The sequence below is a fragment of the Chaetura pelagica genome, unplaced genomic scaffold (genome assembly GCF_000747805.2).
Source record: "Chaetura pelagica isolate M959 unplaced genomic scaffold, ChaPel_1.0 scaffold103, whole genome shotgun sequence".
NCBI classification, from domain to species: Eukaryota; Metazoa; Chordata; class Aves; order Apodiformes; family Apodidae; genus Chaetura; species Chaetura pelagica.
The window spans coordinates 2,628,681-2,641,616 of record NW_009953004.1 but is presented as its reverse complement, the minus strand read 5'-3'; the positions used below and the strand labels follow the sequence as shown (position 1 = coordinate 2,641,616).

Genomic DNA, 12,936 nt, shown 5'->3' with positions numbered 1-12,936 from the left:
TCCCCCTTGTCCTTACAGACTCCTCCATGGGGCAGTAACTGGGGCTGGAGAGGGCAGCAGTGGGGCAGGACCTGGGCAGGCACTGGAGGACTCTTGTATCTGATGCTTGGTCTGCAGAGGTTGGGAGCAGCAACAGGAGAGGGTGTGCTCAGTGGTACCTGAGGCCTGGAAAAAACAGGCAGAGCAGTGTTATTTAATGTTTAGTCCTTATTTTGGAGGCAGACACCAAAGGGTTTGGTGTTTAGGGAATGTGGACTCGGGTTATACCTTGCCCTCTCCAGCAGGGACTCTGCTTTCCACAGCCAGGAAAGCATTTCCCACCCTGAAACAATCAGGGATGATTTCCTCAGTACTGGTTGCAGTGAGAAAAGGCTCCTCTTGCCCTAAAACCAGGGAGTCCCAGCCCAACAAATGTACAGCCAGAGGGATGTCTGGAGCAGGGCAGGGTACTTGGTGACAGAAATCTGGGGCTGGTGCTTGCTGGTCTCCCTGTGCCCTCTGCAGAGCCAGCCAAGGTGTGTGCCCTGCCAAGCAGCTCAGCAGATTTGATTCCACCTCTTTCCTAGTCCTGCTGTTTTTTTTTAGCTGACAAGATCTTGCTGCAACTCTTGGAGCCCTTTGGGGTCAGCCCAGAGGCACCAGGGAGAGAAAGGTTAATGGGACCAGAGCCAGCTGATTGCAGGACACTGAGCACAGTCTCTTTCTTTTCCCTGTGTCCCTTTAATGAAGCCCCTTGTGACTCTACATGGGACTTGGGAGCGACCTCAGCCCTTTCCCTGCAGGACCCTTCCTCATGGGCCATTGCTCCAGCACAATGCACCTCAGCTTTTCCATCCCCAGGGAATCTTTTGGGAAGGTCAGCAATTCAAGCTGCAGGTCCTAGTTTCAGTGCACGTGACAGCAAGTCAAAGGGAGGTCACAGGGGGTGCCAACCCAACCACCCAGTGATGTGAAGGGAAAGCACCTTCCAGGGAGAAGGGAAGTTGCAGAGCCAGGGAGAAAGTGAAAGCCTGAAGCAGGGGCCTTCAACCTGGGGCTGCTTGCAAAAGAAGCTGGTGTCAGCTGGTCTTGTCTTCTCCAAAAATGTCACCTCTCATGCTGAAAGCATCAGCCTACCTGGTTGCTGAAGGTCTTCTCAGCAGCCAGGTTGTGCTTTTGGTTTCCTGCTTAGGGAAGGGAAAGGTAAGGGGGAAAAAAAACAAACACCACCTTGTGACAAGCACATGTGAGCTGTGGAAATGTCACCCCCAAACCAGCCCCTGTCCAAGCAGGCACCTCTTCTCCAGCTGCATCATTTCTGGCAGCTGTAATCTGGGCCCTGGTGCTGCTGGTACCTGTGCCCAGGGCTGCCTCACTGCCCTGCATGGACCTGCTCACCCACAGCCCCGGGCAAACTCCTCTCTGGGCTGTTTGTCAGACAGCTGGTGGACTTTAAGCTCATTTTCTTGGTCTGCAGAGAGCAAATTGCAGTAGAAGCTGGTTATGCTGTTTTTAGGAGCTTGGAATGAGCAGCACACATCAAAGCATTAGTCCTGACCCAGAAAGCCCAGCACCAGAGTCCAGGCAAAGTCCTTCAGCTCCTGCCCCTGTGCACCTTGGGGTGCTGAAGGCAACAGAAAGCCCAGCTCTGGGGATGGACTGAGGTTTGCAGTGCTGACAAGCTCAGGACAGTCCCATGCTGAGTTAGATCCTGCTCTGACCACATCTTTTCTAAGGGGAGTCTTCACTTTTAGGGCTGTTTCTCAAGTCTGCAGGGCTGGAAAGCAGAGCATGGCCAAGGGAGGCCCCTGCTCTGACACCCAGCAGCAGGGAGAGGTGGTTTGAACCTGATGACTTCGAAATGTGCTGCTGGGCTGCAGGCCAAGAGCCCTTCCACATCTCCCCTTCTGCTCATCCTCCTTCCCTGCAGCTGCAGATGACCTGACTGGGTCCATAAGGTGGTTTGTCTGCCAGGAAGGAGCTGGGGGCTGAAGCTGTGAAGCTGGTGTCTAGGGACAGGATTTCCCCACGTTTTCCCCTTTGCCTGGGGCCTCTCCAGGCTGGTGAGAGAGGTGTCCACACCCTGACTGGCACATACACATCTGGAGACCCAGTTATTGCAGAATCCTGCTGGCCTTGTGGGGCCAGAGGAGGCAGACAGCTAAGACTCCCCCACTTTTTTGGATCAAAATGTGTTTTTAAAGCTTCTTGAAAAGAAAATTATAAGAAAAAAGAAGCCAGGGATTGCTGTCAGCCTGTGCCAACCCTGTCCTTTCCTTTCTTGCTTTCCCTTTCTGATTCCTCCCAGGCAGTTACCAGGCTGTGTTTCTACCCCCTGAGCAGAGCCATGTCCTTGCTTTCAGAGCCAAAGACCCTCCTGAAGATGCCAAAGGAGAAGCCCACAGCCCTGGTGCTGGCTCCTGTGGTGTGTGAGCAGCATCTCTACACCTTGCAGTAGAAGAGGTAAAAAGGGGAATGGGCAGCTGAATGAGTAGGGGGGTGACATCCCAAGCTCAAAGCCCCCTGGTTCCCCATCACCAGACCCACCCCCCAGCTCCTGCCAACACAACCACCCCCAGCTCCCACCGCTCAGATCCTGCAGCCCCTCATCCCTTCCTCCCTTCCCAGGTGCTGTTTCAGGGATGGTCGCACCAACCAACAACCACAACCGCCCCCTCCTCCTCCCTCCCACGGCCCTAACCCGCTGTGAATGGCACCGAAACCGCCTTTGTTCCCCTCCCCGGGGGGCACGGGCCGCGGATATAAGTAAGTGGGCGGCCCCGTCACATCCCTGTCCCCTTCCCTGTCCCCATCCCCGGCCACATCCCTGTCCCCATCCCGGGTCACATCCTTGTCCCCATTCCCGGCCACATCCCTGTCCCCATCCTGGGTCCCATCCCTGTCCCCATCCCGGGTCACATCCCTGTCCCCATCCCTGTCCCCATCCTGGGTCCCATCCCTGTCCCCATCCCGGGTCACATCCCTGTCCCCATCCCTGTCCCCATCCTGGGTCCCATCCCTGTCCCCATCCCGGGTCACATCCTTGTCCCCATTCCCGGCCACATCCCTGTCCCCATCCTGGGTCCCATCCCTGTCCCCATCCCGGGTCACATCCCTGTCCCCATCCCTGTCCCCATCCTGGGTCCCATCCCTGTCCCCATCCCGGGTCACATCCTTGTCCCCATTCCCGGCCACATCCCTGTCCCCATCCTGGGTCCCATCCCTGTCCCCATCCCGGGTCACATCCCTGTCCCCATCCCTGTCCCCATCCTGGGTCCCATCCCTGTCCCCATCCCGGGTCACATCCTTGTCCCCATTCCCGGCCACATCCCTGTCCCCATCCTGGGTCCCATCCCTGTCCCCATCCCGGGTCACATCCCTGTCCCCATCCCTGTCCCCATCCTGGGTCCCATCCCTGTCCCCATCCCGGGTCACATCCTTGTCCCCATTCCCGGCCACATCCCTGTCCCCATCCTGGGTCCCATCCCTGTCCCCATCCCGGGTCACATCCCTGTCCCCATCCCTGTCCCCATCCTGGGTCCCATCCCTGTCCCCATCCCGGGTCACATCCTTGTCCCCATTCCCGGCCACATCCCTGTCCCCATCCTGGGTCCCATCCCTGTCCCCATCCCGGGTCACATCCCTGTCCCCATCCCTGTCCCCATCCTGGGTCCCATCCCTGTCCCCATCCCGGGTCACATCCTTGTCCCCATTCCCGGCCACATCCCTGTCCCCATCCTGGGTCCCATCCCTGTCCCCATCCCGGGTCACATCCCTGTCCCCATCCCTGTCCCCATCCTGGGTCCCATCCCTGTCCCCATCCCGGGTCACATCCTTGTCCCCATTCCCGGCCACATCCCTGTCCCCATCCTGGGTCCCATCCCTGTCCCCATCCCGGGTCACATCCCTGTCCCCATCCCTGTCCCCATCCTGGGTCCCATCCCTGTCCCCATCCCGGGTCACATCCTTGTCCCCATTCCCGGCCACATCCCTGTCCCCATCCTGGGTCCCATCCCTGTCCCCATCCCGGGTCACATCCCTGTCCCCATCCCTGTCCCCATCCTGGGTCCCATCCCTGTCCCCATCCCGGGTCACATCCTTGTCCCCATTCCCGGCCACATCCCTGTCCCCATCCTGGGTCCCATCCCTGTCCCCATCCCGGGTCACATCCCTGTCCCCATCCCTGTCCCCATCCTGGGTCCCATCCCTGTCCCCATCCCGGGTCACATCCTTGTCCCCATTCCCGGCCACATCCCTGTCCCCATCCTGGGTCCCATCCCTGTCCCCATCCCGGGTCACATCCCTGTCCCCATCCCTGTCCCCATCCTGGGTCCCATCCCTGTCCCCATCCCGGGTCACATCCTTGTCCCCATTCCCGGCCACATCCCTGTCCCCATCCTGGGTCCCATCCCTGTCCCCATCCCGGGTCACATCCCTGTCCCCATCCCTGTCCCCATCCTGGGTCCCATCCCTGTCCCCATCCCGGGTCACATCCTTGTCCCCATTCCCGGCCACATCCCTGTCCCCATCCTGGGTCCCATCCCTGTCCCCATCCCGGGTCACATCCCTGTCCCCATCCCTGTCCCCATCCTGGGTCCCATCCCTGTCCCCATCCCGGGTCACATCCTTGTCCCCATTCCCGGCCACATCCCTGTCCCCATCCTGGGTCCCATCCCTGTCCCCATCCCGGGTCACATCCCTGTCCCCATCCCTGTCCCCATCCTGGGTCCCATCCCTGTCCCCATCCCGGGTCACATCCTTGTCCCCATTCCCGGCCACATCCCTGTCCCCATCCTGGGTCCCATCCCTGTCCCCATCCCGGGTCACATCCCTGTCCCCATCCCTGTCCCCATCCTGGGTCCCATCCCTGTCCCCATCCCGGGTCACATCCTTGTCCCCATTCCCGGCCACATCCCTGTCCCCATCCTGGGTCCCATCCCTGTCCCCATCCCGGGTCACATCCCTGTCCCCATCCCTGTCCCCATCCTGGGTCCCATCCCTGTCCCCATCCCGGGTCACATCCTTGTCCCCATTCCCGGCCACATCCCTGTCCCCATCCTGGGTCCCATCCCTGTCCCCATCCCGGGTCACATCCCTGTCCCCATCCCTGTCCCCATCCTGGGTCCCATCCCTGTCCCCATCCCGGGTCACATCCTTGTCCCCATTCCCGGCCACATCCCTGTCCCCATCCTGGGTCCCATCCCTGTCCCCATCCCGGGTCACATCCCTGTCCCCATCCCTGTCCCCATCCTGGGTCCCATCCCTGTCCCCATCCCGGGTCACATCCTTGTCCCCATTCCCGGCCACATCCCTGTCCCCATCCTGGGTCCCATCCCTGTCCCCATCCCGGGTCACATCCCTGTCCCCATCCCTGTCCCCATCCTGGGTCCCATCCCTGTCCCCATCCCGGGTCACATCCTTGTCCCCATTCCCGGCCACATCCCTGTCCCCATCCTGGGTCCCATCCCTGTCCCCATCCCGGGTCACATCCCTGTCCCCATCCCTGTCCCCATCCTGGGTCCCATCCCTGTCCCCATCCCGGGTCACATCCTTGTCCCCATTCCCGGCCACATCCCTGTCCCCATCCTGGGTCCCATCCCTGTCCCCATCCCGGGTCACATCCCTGTCCCCATCCCTGTCCCCATCCTGGGTCCCATCCCTGTCCCCATCCCGGGTCACATCCTTGTCCCCATTCCCGGCCACATCCCTGTCCCCATCCTGGGTCCCATCCCTGTCCCCATCCCGGGTCACATCCCTGTCCCCATCCCTGTCCCCATCCTGGGTCCCATCCCTGTCCCCATCCCGGGTCACATCCTTGTCCCCATTCCCGGCCACATCCCTGTCCCCATCCTGGGTCCCATCCCTGTCCCCATCCCGGGTCACATCCCTGTCCCCATCCCTGTCCCCATCCTGGGTCCCATCCCTGTCCCCATCCCGGGTCACATCCTTGTCCCCATTCCCGGCCACATCCCTGTCCCCATCCTGGGTCCCATCCCTGTCCCCATCCCGGGTCACATCCCTGTCCCCATCCCTGTCCCCATCCTGGGTCCCATCCCTGTCCCCATCCCGGGTCACATCCTTGTCCCCATTCCCGGCCACATCCCTGTCCCCATCCTGGGTCCCATCCCTGTCCCCATCCCGGGTCACATCCCTGTCCCCATCCCTGTCCCCATCCTGGGTCCCATCCCTGTCCCCATCCCGGGTCACATCCTTGTCCCCATTCCCGGCCACATCCCTGTCCCCATCCTGGGTCCCATCCCTGTCCCCATCCCGGGTCACATCCCTGTCCCCATCCCTGTCCCCATCCTGGGTCCCATCCCTGTCCCCATCCCGGGTCACATCCTTGTCCCCATTCCCGGCCACATCCCTGTCCCCATCCTGGGTCCCATCCCTGTCCCCATCCCGGGTCACATCCCTGTCCCCATCCCTGTCCCCATCCTGGGTCCCATCCCTGTCCCCATCCCGGGTCACATCCTTGTCCCCATTCCCGGCCACATCCCTGTCCCCATCCTGGGTCCCATCCCTGTCCCCATCCCGGGTCACATCCCTGTCCCCATCCCTGTCCCCATCCTGGGTCCCATCCCTGTCCCCATCCCGGGTCACATCCTTGTCCCCATTCCCGGCCACATCCCTGTCCCCATCCTGGGTCCCATCCCTGTCCCCATCCCGGGTCACATCCCTGTCCCCATCCCTGTCCCCATCCTGGGTCCCATCCCTGTCCCCATCCCGGGTCACATCCTTGTCCCCATTCCCGGCCACATCCCTGTCCCCATCCTGGGTCCCATCCCTGTCCCCATCCCGGGTCACATCCCTGTCCCCATCCCTGTCCCCATCCTGGGTCCCATCCCTGTCCCCATCCCGGGTCACATCCTTGTCCCCATTCCCGGCCACATCCCTGTCCCCATCCTGGGTCCCATCCCTGTCCCCATCCCGGGTCACATCCCTGTCCCCATCCCTGTCCCCATCCTGGGTCCCATCCCTGTCCCCATCCCGGGTCACATCCTTGTCCCCATTCCCGGCCACATCCCTGTCCCCATCCTGGGTCCCATCCCTGTCCCCATCCCGGGTCACATCCCTGTCCCCATCCCTGTCCCCATCCTGGGTCCCATCCCTGTCCCCATCCCGGGTCACATCCTTGTCCCCATTCCCGGCCACATCCCTGTCCCCATCCTGGGTCCCATCCCTGTCCCCATCCCGGGTCACATCCCTGTCCCCATCCCTGTCCCCATCCTGGGTCCCATCCCTGTCCCCATCCCGGGTCACATCCTTGTCCCCATTCCCGGCCACATCCCTGTCCCCATCCTGGGTCCCATCCCTGTCCCCATCCCGGGTCACATCCCTGTCCCCATCCCTGTCCCCATCCTGGGTCCCATCCCTGTCCCCATCCCGGGTCACATCCTTGTCCCCATTCCCGGCCACATCCCTGTCCCCATCCTGGGTCCCATCCCTGTCCCCATCCCGGGTCACATCCCTGTCCCCATCCCTGTCCCCATCCTGGGTCCCATCCCTGTCCCCATCCCGGGTCACATCCTTGTCCCCATTCCCGGCCACATCCCTGTCCCCATCCTGGGTCCCATCCCTGTCCCCATCCCGGGTCACATCCCTGTCCCCATCCCTGTCCCCATCCTGGGTCCCATCCCTGTCCCCATCCCGGGTCACATCCTTGTCCCCATTCCCGGCCACATCCCTGTCCCCATCCTGGGTCCCATCCCTGTCCCCATCCCGGGTCACATCCCTGTCCCCATCCCTGTCCCCATCCTGGGTCCCATCCCTGTCCCCATCCCGGGTCACATCCTTGTCCCCATTCCCGGCCACATCCCTGTCCCCATCCTGGGTCCCATCCCTGTCCCCATCCCGGGTCACATCCCTGTCCCCATCCCTGTCCCCATCCTGGGTCCCATCCCTGTCCCCATCCCGGGTCACATCCTTGTCCCCATTCCCGGCCACATCCCTGTCCCCATCCTGGGTCCCATCCCTGTCCCCATCCCGGGTCACATCCCTGTCCCCATCCCTGTCCCCATCCTGGGTCCCATCCCTGTCCCCATCCCGGGTCACATCCTTGTCCCCATTCCCGGCCACATCCCTGTCCCCATCCTGGGTCCCATCCCTGTCCCCATCCCGGGTCACATCCCTGTCCCCATCCCTGTCCCCATCCTGGGTCCCATCCCTGTCCCCATCCCGGGTCACATCCTTGTCCCCATTCCCGGCCACATCCCTGTCCCCATCCTGGGTCCCATCCCTGTCCCCATCCCGGGTCACATCCCTGTCCCCATCCCTGTCCCCATCCTGGGTCCCATCCCTGTCCCCATCCCGGGTCACATCCTTGTCCCCATTCCCGGCCACATCCCTGTCCCCATCCTGGGTCCCATCCCTGTCCCCATCCCGGGTCACATCCCTGTCCCCATCCCTGTCCCCATCCTGGGTCCCATCCCTGTCCCCATCCCGGGTCACATCCTTGTCCCCATTCCCGGCCACATCCCTGTCCCCATCCTGGGTCCCATCCCTGTCCCCATCCCGGGTCACATCCCTGTCCCCATCCCTGTCCCCATCCTGGGTCCCATCCCTGTCCCCATCCCGGGTCACATCCTTGTCCCCATTCCCGGCCACATCCCTGTCCCCATCCTGGGTCCCATCCCTGTCCCCATCCCGGGTCACATCCCTGTCCCCATCCCTGTCCCCATCCTGGGTCCCATCCCTGTCCCCATCCCGGGTCACATCCTTGTCCCCATTCCCGGCCACATCCCTGTCCCCATCCTGGGTCCCATCCCTGTCCCCATCCCGGGTCACATCCCTGTCCCCATCCCTGTCCCCATCCTGGGTCCCATCCCTGTCCCCATCCCGGGTCACATCCTTGTCCCCATTCCCGGCCACATCCCTGTCCCCATCCTGGGTCCCATCCCTGTCCCCATCCCGGGTCACATCCCTGTCCCCATCCCTGTCCCCATCCTGGGTCCCATCCCTGTCCCCATCCCGGGTCACATCCTTGTCCCCATTCCCGGCCACATCCCTGTCCCCATCCTGGGTCCCATCCCTGTCCCCATCCCGGGTCACATCCCTGTCCCCATCCCTGTCCCCATCCTGGGTCCCATCCCTGTCCCCATCCCGGGTCACATCCTTGTCCCCATTCCCGGCCACATCCCTGTCCCCATCCTGGGTCCCATCCCTGTCCCCATCCCGGGTCACATCCCTGTCCCCATCCCTGTCCCCATCCTGGGTCCCATCCCTGTCCCCATCCCGGGTCACATCCTTGTCCCCATTCCCGGCCACATCCCTGTCCCCATCCTGGGTCCCATCCCTGTCCCCATCCCGGGTCACATCCCTGTCCCCATCCCTGTCCCCATCCTGGGTCCCATCCCTGTCCCCATCCCGGGTCACATCCTTGTCCCCATTCCCGGCCACATCCCTGTCCCCATCCTGGGTCCCATCCCTGTCCCCATCCCGGGTCACATCCCTGTCCCCATCCCTGTCCCCATCCTGGGTCCCATCCCTGTCCCCATCCCGGGTCACATCCTTGTCCCCATTCCCGGCCACATCCCTGTCCCCATCCTGGGTCCCATCCCTGTCCCCATCCCGGGTCACATCCCTGTCCCCATCCCTGTCCCCATCCTGGGTCCCATCCCTGTCCCCATCCCGGGTCACATCCTTGTCCCCATTCCCGGCCACATCCCTGTCCCCATCCTGGGTCCCATCCCTGTCCCCATCCCGGGTCACATCCCTGTCCCCATCCCTGTCCCCATCCTGGGTCCCATCCCTGTCCCCATCCCGGGTCACATCCTTGTCCCCATTCCCGGCCACATCCCTGTCCCCATCCTGGGTCCCATCCCTGTCCCCATCCCGGGTCACATCCCTGTCCCCATCCCTGTCCCCATCCTGGGTCCCATCCCTGTCCCCATCCCGGGTCACATCCTTGTCCCCATTCCCGGCCACATCCCTGTCCCCATCCTGGGTCCCATCCCTGTCCCCATCCCGGGTCACATCCCTGTCCCCATCCCTGTCCCCATCCTGGGTCCCATCCCTGTCCCCATCCCGGGTCACATCCTTGTCCCCATTCCCGGCCACATCCCTGTCCCCATCCTGGGTCCCATCCCTGTCCCCATCCCGGGTCACATCCCTGTCCCCATCCCTGTCCCCATCCTGGGTCCCATCCCTGTCCCCATCCCGGGTCACATCCTTGTCCCCATTCCCGGCCACATCCCTGTCCCCATCCTGGGTCCCATCCCTGTCCCCATCCCGGGTCACATCCCTGTCCCCATCCCTGTCCCCATCCTGGGTCCCATCCCTGTCCCCATCCCGGGTCACATCCTTGTCCCCATTCCCGGCCACATCCCTGTCCCCATCCTGGGTCCCATCCCTGTCCCCATCCCGGGTCACATCCCTGTCCCCATCCCTGTCCCCATCCTGGGTCCCATCCCTGTCCCCATCCCGGGTCACATCCTTGTCCCCATTCCCGGCCACATCCCTGTCCCCATCCTGGGTCCCATCCCTGTCCCCATCCCGGGTCACATCCCTGTCCCCATCCCTGTCCCCATCCTGGGTCCCATCCCTGTCCCCATCCCGGGTCACATCCTTGTCCCCATTCCCGGCCACATCCCTGTCCCCATCCTGGGTCCCATCCCTGTCCCCATCCCGGGTCACATCCCTGTCCCCATCCCTGTCCCCATCCTGGGTCCCATCCCTGTCCCCATCCCGGGTCACATCCTTGTCCCCATTCCCGGCCACATCCCTGTCCCCATCCTGGGTCCCATCCCTGTCCCCATCCCGGGTCACATCCCTGTCCCCATCCCTGTCCCCATCCTGGGTCCCATCCCTGTCCCCATCCCGGGTCACATCCTTGTCCCCATTCCCGGCCACATCCCTGTCCCCATCCTGGGTCCCATCCCTGTCCCCATCCCGGGTCACATCCCTGTCCCCATCCCTGTCCCCATCCTGGGTCCCATCCCTGTCCCCATCCCGGGTCACATCCTTGTCCCCATTCCCGGCCACATCCCTGTCCCCATCCTGGGTCCCATCCCTGTCCCCATCCCGGGTCACATCCCTGTCCCCATCCCTGTCCCCATCCTGGGTCCCATCCCTGTCCCCATCCCGGGTCACATCCTTGTCCCCATTCCCGGCCACATCCCTGTCCCCATCCTGGGTCCCATCCCTGTCCCCATCCCGGGTCACATCCCTGTCCCCATCCCTGTCCCCATCCTGGGTCCCATCCCTGTCCCCATCCCGGGTCACATCCTTGTCCCCATTCCCGGCCACATCCCTGTCCCCATCCTGGGTCCCATCCCTGTCCCCATCCCGGGTCACATCCCTGTCCCCATCCCTGTCCCCATCCTGGGTCCCATCCCTGTCCCCATCCCGGGTCACATCCTTGTCCCCATTCCCGGCCACATCCCTGTCCCCATCCTGGGTCCCATCCCTGTCCCCATCCCGGGTCACATCCCTGTCCCCATCCCTGTCCCCATCCTGGGTCCCATCCCTGTCCCCATCCCGGGTCACATCCTTGTCCCCATTCCCGGCCACATCCCTGTCCCCATCCTGGGTCCCATCCCTGTCCCCATCCCGGGTCACATCCCTGTCCCCATCCCTGTCCCCATCCTGGGTCCCATCCCTGTCCCCATCCCGGGTCACATCCTTGTCCCCATTCCCGGCCACATCCCTGTCCCCATCCTGGGTCCCATCCCTGTCCCCATCCCGGGTCACATCCCTGTCCCCATCCCTGTCCCCATCCTGGGTCCCATCCCTGTCCCCATCCCGGGTCACATCCTTGTCCCCATTCCCGGCCACATCCCTGTCCCCATCCTGGGTCCCATCCCTGTCCCCATCCCGGGTCACATCCCTGTCCCCATCCCTGTCCCCATCCTGGGTCCCATCCCTGTCCCCATCCCGGGTCACATCCTTGTCCCCATTCCCGGCCACATCCCTGTCCCCATCCTGGGTCCCATCCCTGTCCCCATCCCGGGTCACATCCCTGTCCCCATCCCTGTCCCCATCCTGGGTCCCATCCCTGTCCCCATCCCGGGTCACATCCTTGTCCCCATTCCCGGCCACATCCCTGCCCCCGCCCTGTCCCCGCAGCGGGCTGGCAAAGAGCGGCAGCGGGGTGGGCTGGAACCAAAGCCAGCACTGCCGGCTGCTGGCCGGGCTGGTCCCCGACCAGCTCCAGATGTGCAGGAGGAACCTGGAGCTCATGACCAGCATCGTCCGGGCTGCCCGCCAGACCCAGGGGGTCTGCCAGGAAACCTTCCGGGCGATGAGGTGGAACTGCTCCTCCATCCTGCGTGCCCCCAGCTTTGGTCCTGACCTCCTGAAAGGTAAAGGGGGTTTTGCCCCCCCCCCCCCGTCCTGGTTTTCTTCTCCTCTTTCTGCCCTGTGGAGCAGGCAGGCACGGGCTCCAGCACCCAGCGCTGATGTTCACCTGCTGGGGGATCATTTTGCCTTATGTGTTAGTTTTTAGAGAATTGAATCGATTTTGAAGCAAACTCGCTGCCCTTTACTCGGGTGTTAATCCCGTGCAACTCAGGTCTGCTGGAGAGAACAGGCAGTCATTTCCATTTCAAACAAAAGCAGCTGCTAGAGGCTCCAAAAACAAGGGGTGGGGAGGGGTGGGGGGACAGGCTGGGCACTGGCAGTGGGACAGGATGGGTGGCACAGCCTGAAAACCCAGCCCAAGGGCCTTGGGCTCACCCTGTTGGGATTGAAAATAATCATAATAATAGGGAAAATAACGACTAGTCGTCATCATCATAAAGAAACGCGTGTGAGATGTGTGAGAGGAGCTCGTGGCCGGGCGGGAGGAGGGACATCTCCCCCTTCTCCTTCCCAGGAACACGGGAATCCGCCTTTGCCCACGCCCTGGCTGCCGCCGCCGCCTCCCTCTCCATCTCCCGGGCCTGCACCTCGGGAGAAATCCCGCTCTGCTCCTGCGGCTCCGTCCCCTCCGAGGTCCCCGGGCCGGGGTTCAGATGG

General features: G+C 63.2%; 1 protein-coding gene across 1 annotated transcript in view; it reads left to right on the top strand.

Moving 5' to 3' along the window:
• The window catches only part of LOC104387833 (protein Wnt-11b-like), a 23,326-nt gene that overhangs the window by 8,293 nt on the left and 2,097 nt on the right, over window positions 1-12,936 (top strand). Inside the window, exons 2-3 of the mRNA XM_009996625.1 lie at window positions 12,046-12,281; window positions 12,794-12,912. Of these exons, the coding sequence (XP_009994927.1) occupies window positions 12,046-12,281; window positions 12,794-12,912 (355 nt within the window). The remainder of the gene's footprint in view (window positions 1-12,045; window positions 12,282-12,793; window positions 12,913-12,936) is intronic.